Here is a 6,758-nt window from a genome sequence, read left to right on the forward strand (position 1 = left end):
GGGAATTACGAAAGCGGAGTGGCAAGACAGGCTGCCCAGAAAGCTTGCCTTGCCTCCATCCGTGGAGATGGCTGCAGCCTGGGTGACACACTCGGGGTGACCTGCTTGAGCCGGGGAGGACAAGACGCACTCCAGCAGTCCCCTCCAGCCTCCATGGTTCTGCAATTCTATATGGTTCTGTGATTAATATGGTAAATAAACTGACAGCTGGCTAAACACGATGTAACAACAGAGAAAAAACTGAAAAAGAAACAACCCCTCCTTAGCCGCTTTTCTTCATAAAATGTTTCCTACTTACAAAAACATAGAATCATAGAATCACTTTGGTTGGAACATCTTCTCTTAACCACTACTTCTCAGATTCTTAGAAATGTTACCAGATGCCTTTAGTGTATAGTAGTCAATGTATAAGCACTAATGACTATTGATTCTGGATAAAATTTAATTGCAAGTCTCATAACATTACAGGCAAGCCGGTCTAATGCTGGTATTGCAGCAGCATGTACAAACCCCACCAGAAGTTCAGTGCCTATCCGCTGATTGGCATGGCTGCTAAATGCCAACACCCTCCTAGAGTTTCAGTTCCCTGAAAAGAAATTGAACAGCCAACATCCTCTGCAGGTCCTCGAGCCCCTGTCAAGTCCTGTTGAGAAGTAGTATTTGCTTTTCATCCCTTAATCGGCCTTAATCTTATAACTTTCCTCTCAGCTTTCTTTCCTCCTGAATTTCCAGAAAGATAAAACATTGGTAACAAATTAACATAAACCCCTTTCCTATTAGATATCCTATTATAATCTACCTATTAGATTCAGGCAGTAAAATTGCTTAAATTCAGTATTACACTGATGTTACTATTTATCCACTACCTAAATTTTTTTTCCAAAGTTGATGCTTCAAAAAAATACAGATTTCCGCACGGTAAACAGGATCTACATGATAACTGGAGATGTACAACAGGCAGATTATTAAACGCCACCTCTTCAGTATGTTGTTTGTCACAGCGTTCTGCCTCAACCAGCGATCTGATCAGGGATGATGGGGTGTTTTCCTTCAAGCCAAACTTCTAAAATAAACAGAGAGATGGCTAATTGTGTGCATACATACAAAAAAAAGCAGAGGAGAAAAATCTAATCCATGCACTACCTTACCCCTAGATGAGCTTTACTGTGCAGTTTTGGATGAGAGAACACAAATAAAAAAACCTCACCCATCTGTGAGCCACCAGCTAGCCAGTTCCCTCATTCTGTCACACTTCATGTGACTCTAAATACGTAACAGCTCACATTTTGCCTCAGTCAAGATATTATAATGCATGAGAACTACTAAGAAATCGAGCTTCTGCAGCTCTACCATTCTGTATAGCAATTAACAAATACAGAAATAATTCGGTGACTTCTAGCTTAAGCCCTACTGTTCAATGGTATGAAGGCACCTTACAAAGAAGTTGATGAAGATAACCTACCAAGCTTGTTTGCTGTCCCTGTATAGATGCATAGTTTTATTTTCTATGTCGATTACTGGTAATTACTCTCTAATTCAAGTGCACATTAGCCATTCCATTAATCTCATCACTGACTGGAAAAAACGAAGTCAAACACTTGACATCCAGAAGATCTGGAGAAGCTGATCATCTTCTAGTTCCATTTCAGATAAAATGGCCAATTACTACCTTTGGGACAACACTGAAGAGGAACAAACAACGCTAATGAGAATGAGTATGCATAAAAAAGTTAATGGAAACAGGAAGCCAGAAACAAATATCTTAGACACTAAGCAGCTAGAGAGAGGAGCACAGTAAAAATTAATTGTTCAAATTTTCTTGTGACCTGGCTTTTTAGTTTGTTCATGCTACCTTGCAAAGTAACACGATAAAGAAACCTGCAGATGCTGTACCTGATGGTACCGTGAGGCACAGGTGAGCGTTACAAGCCCATCTGTAGAGCAGGTATTGCTAGCAACAGAATGCCAGAGCGTATTAATGGACATCTCCCTGTTAGGTCACTGACCTCTTATCAAACCAACCAACCCCAAAGTCCCCTGCCCCTGACTTTGGGCTGTTAATATATACCTCTGTACAAAATAAAAAAAAAAAAAAGTTTATTTCACTAAGAGAAAAATACAGACCACTTAGGATGAAGATTTAATATTACTTCTTCAGAAGTCTTGTCTTTACGGTGAATTCAGAAGTCTACACGACAGCTAAAAACACTGACTGCGGCCCTTCAGTAAGATGGAGAAAAAGCAACACTGTATCATCAACTAAATTGACTGGATTGCAAAACAAACGCTATAGAAGAAAGTGTGGTTTTTTTCTCCCCAGAAGTTGGTATATGCTTAACACTTCAGGCCAGAAAGAAGCACAGTTCAAAGTTCAACTCCGAAACAATTACAGCAGCTCAACTTGTCACTGTGATGTTAGTCCTTTTCTGACTACTGCAAGTCTCTAGTCCCCGTACGTCAGGACTTTTGTTTACTCGCTCCTTCTCTTGCTAGTCTGTCAGCTTCTTCATTTCCTTGGAATCCAGAATGACCGGGAATATGCATCTGTTGGGACAAGAGTATAGGAGCGTTAGATATGCAAGAAAAAGAAAAAGTACATACATGAAATGTGATCATGCAGCACCCTTTCACTCACAGGACAGCAGCACTCCTTAGAGACCCTCTCCTCACACTTAGTCCGTACGTGTTTGTCCCAGGAATGTTCATAGTCTCCCTTTCTTCAGGAAAGTCTTGCCAAATTGTGAAAATCATCTTTATGTGAAGTAGTGAACTGGATAAGGACCACCTAACCTAGCCTCTAAGAAATGCAAACAACAGCTCCAACTCAGAATTCCCACTGTCAGAGAAGACAGAAAATCTTATCTTCATTCAACCAAGCTTAAACCAAGTTAATCTTTTCCCAAAAAGGTAGAAACCTCTATGCCACCAGCAGCCCTGGTGGTTACAGCACTCAGGATGCAGGAACAGGGTATGAAAACAATCTCTGGTTTTAGATGTCCTAACTGTCCACGCTTCCAGTAGGAACTGGAAACACTTTCAACCCAAGCCCCATCCTTGTCAGAATTAAGGGTGGAGGAATGTGGGGGAAGAAGGAGGAGAGGAAGAAAATCAAGCTTGCTATTTGGCAAGATCTGAGAGGGGACAAGCATGAAGCGTGTGCGAGATGGTATTTGGTTTATACAGCAAGGTTTTGGTACCTGGCAGGGGGCTGCAGCGGTGGCCTCTGTGAGAAGAGAGCAAGCCAGTGCCAGCCCGCTCCAAAATGGACCCACTGCAGGACACAGCTGTGCCCATCAGGAAAGCTGGTAGTGTCTGTGATAATGTATTTAAGAAGGCGAGGGGAGCGAGAACATGTGAGAGGAGCAGCCCTGCAGACACCAAGGTCAGTGCAGAAGGAGGGGGAGGAGGGGCTCCAGGTGCCAGAGCAGTCCCTGGTGCAGCCCATGGTGGGGCAGGCTGTCCCCCTGCAGCCCAGGGAGGCCCACAGGGGAGCAGATCTCCACCTGCAGCCCAGGAAGGACCCCATGCTAGAGCAGGTGGATTACCGTATGTGTAAGTGTATGCATACCCTGCTCCTCCTGAAATAAAAATCTTCCCAAGTTTAAGAGATTCAGGTGTAAGAAGGGTGCATAAAGCAACAATTTTTTTTTTATTATGTAGAATACTCTAAGGTCAGCTGAACTTTGGTCTTAGTTTGAAATTTTTACACTTTCTTCTCCTCAACAGACAATAGGAGTAGTTATATAAAATCTAGTCAGCCTTTAAATGGGAGTTGCCAACCCTGGAACACAGAACAACATGAATAGAAAAATATCTGTGACATTTCCCATAGAAGAAGCACACATTGAAGATCTACATCATCCTGTTTTCTATGGAATACAGACAGAGGCCCAATAAATATGCCATTAGTAGCCACAAAGTCAGTTGTACAGAGATTTGTTTCTAGAATCAATAGTCTTATACCACAATTAGAGTAACATGTAGGAGGAGGAGAGTGAAGATACCCCTTACAGTGTTTAGCACTGACGTTACAGGTTACAGAAAAATACATTTTAGCAGGAATAGCTGTATAGAAGTTGTTTTACTTCTTTACTGGAGAGCAAAACAATTTAAAACTTAAAAATGGGTATTTAAAAGACCTTCCTGTCCAGTTAAAGTACAGAAAACTAGACTTAGTTTACTTGGGATTATACTCTCTTAGCTTTCCTGGTTCAAAGACACTCATGTGATTGAGTTACACCAACAAGCCAGCATCTTAAGAGTTCTGAAAAGCGCATCCAGAAATTCAGCTACGACTCAAAAAGACACAGTTATGTTTTATGCTTAGATTTCCAGGAACAGAAATTGGATCTACTTACAGTACTAACTAACAATAATTATTGCAGGTATTTTCTATGTAGCAACAAGAGAGAAAACAAATACAAGCATGCATTTTAATAAATGAAATACTGGTTCCAAGATCCTAGAGTACGTTGCTTATTTGCTTTAAATAGAACAAGCAGCTTTTCTGTATCTATGGTTTTATTTATGGATGTACACTATTATGCTCTATAAAATTCTTAGCTGTGGTCACACTTGCAAGTTTTTACAAGAAGAGCGTTTAAGATGTCATTATGAACAAGATATGAGGTGCTTACCCACTGAATTTCTATGCCTTTTGATAGATTATCAAGTCTTTCAAAATCTTCTTTATTTATTACGCTTCCTCCTGAACTTGTTCTCCAGCCATTTGTTTTCCAGTTGTCAACCCAGCTCGTAATACCTAGGCAAAAGGAGCATTACCATAAAAATGCTATTAAAGAAGCCAGCAAGGATCAAGATGGAGCAAACAGCTTTTTAACAAGACATCAACTCCATACAAAGTCTCAGGCAAAGACACCAGAGACAGAAAATATTCTTGTTTAGTTCTCTACTACTGTCTTTCAGGATTGTATTTTTCTGTTATTAAATTACCCAACGACATTTTCCTCAACAGATATTTAATTTAAAGACTATAATCTTATATATATGCATTACTCATGAAATTACAACATGAACTTCAATAAACTGAAGCTAAGGATTTGCTTGATGGTACAGTAAGCTAGAACAAATCCATGGCTCTATTTGTTTTGAGAAACTGAGGAGACACACACACACATAGAGGAAAAACAGATGGCTACTTGTCAGCGAAGGAACACATAAGCAGATTTCTACAGAACAAGATTTAAGATTCTGGCCATCCCTTGCTGGCCACAAAATTTACTATATTACTCCTTAAATAAGGATTTTTATTTTTTGTTTTTTTAAATATCTTTTCTGGTCTCAACAATGCAAGACATCCTTATTGTTTTCATGACAAACAGACCCAAACCAAATAGAGAATCACCAGTCTTGCACACAAAACCTCCTAAACACCAAAACACATCCATTTGTACTTAACCACAAGCCTCCTTCTGTGGTATGTAAAAAAAAAAGACACATACAAAATAACTTTGATTAAACAAGAGTGGAACCTACACCTCAGTGACCCAAACCACAACAGCAAACTGCAAACAAAACCAAAGAAACTGAGACATTGCACCTAAAGATTCTTCTTTTCCTCCCTCATACTTAAGTCTCACACCTAACAGGAATTTTATCCCACACAGTAGCTTTTCCTCCTTCGTAACACCAGTTTCACAAACAAGATGGTATAGACTTCTCTTCCACAAAGCAAAAGTTGCAAAGATTTTTCTTTGCTCCTTAATACTTCGAACAACTTGCTTCTTGCAATAAATTGTGCATTTGGATTCTACTGATCCACATGCAACATCCAATCTTGCAGAGTAGAGACCCTTTTACTCTTCTCTTTTTCAGAATGCTTCTAGCAGAGATGAAAAAACCCCACCATCAGCAAGAAAAAAACCCAAACCAAACACACAAAAAACCCACCCCCACACATTCTGTTTCTATAGCAAATGCTATACCTAAATCTTTTGGGGAAAATAAGCTACTCAAAAGAGAGATTTAAGAGATGATCCTTAGGGAGAAGCAATGGAAAATTCCTTTAAGTTGTTTCTTAACATTTACTGTCCCTTCCTCATCTTACAAACTAGAATCAGGAGGAGAGCACAAGTCCTCGATGCTTTTCACTTCTGGACAGAACCTCTTTCACGCATATGCAAGCTAACAGAATTTGAAAAAAGCAGCAAGTGACAGCTCCAGCAACTCCTTCCTTAACTAGCAGTCACTTGTTCCTACTCCATAACTTTCTGTCCTTTTGAGGGTATTGCTACTCAAGGTGACATCAGAGTTTTTCAAGGTAAGTTTTGCTTTACTTCTAAACATGGGCCACTTGAAAAAGGAAAAAAACTGATGTCTTCTTTCGTACTCCTCCACTTTCAGAAATCAGAGGGGTCTTCTGGAAAGCAGAATGACTTACTTGGAGGAAAAGATACAGAGCTTTTTAACATACAAACCATTTATTTGCTTTATCAATAACAAGCAATGAAACGTAATTGCTTTCAGTGTTAGTGCTCAAGTATAGGAAGTTATGCTAAGAACAAGATACTCACATTCTCCCTCCCCGCAAAAAAAAAACCCAAAGTGTGAAAGCACAACATTTAATTTTCAATCAAAAGTTGCAGTAAGTTTTTATTTCAAAAACCAAAACCAACTCCAAAGTGATCTGGAAACAGCAAACCCCTGTACTCCCTTTGTAAAAACATGAAATACAAAGAAAAAATATTTTTGTAGTTCCAAATTATCATGGGAGTAAAATCTGAAGATCTCAGGGAAAG

General features: G+C 39.6%; 1 protein-coding gene across 1 annotated transcript in view; it reads right to left on the minus strand.

Annotated features, from left to right (window-relative positions):
- Positions 1 to 375: 375 nt before the first annotated feature.
- The window catches only part of RNASEH1 (ribonuclease H1), a 20,166-nt gene continuing 13,783 nt past the window's right edge, over positions 376 to 6,758 (minus strand). Inside the window, exons 6-7 of the mRNA XM_035889898.1 lie at positions 4,638 to 4,762; positions 376 to 2,544 (exon numbers count right to left, since the gene is read on the minus strand). Of these exons, the coding sequence (XP_035745791.1) occupies positions 2,458 to 2,544; positions 4,638 to 4,762 (212 nt within the window). The 3' untranslated portion in view covers positions 376 to 2,457. The remainder of the gene's footprint in view (positions 2,545 to 4,637; positions 4,763 to 6,758) is intronic.

This window comes from Egretta garzetta, unplaced genomic scaffold (assembly GCF_000687185.1).
Source record: "Egretta garzetta isolate BGI_Z169 unplaced genomic scaffold, ASM68718v1 scaffold62, whole genome shotgun sequence".
Lineage (NCBI taxonomy): Eukaryota > Metazoa > Chordata > Aves > Pelecaniformes > Ardeidae > Egretta > Egretta garzetta.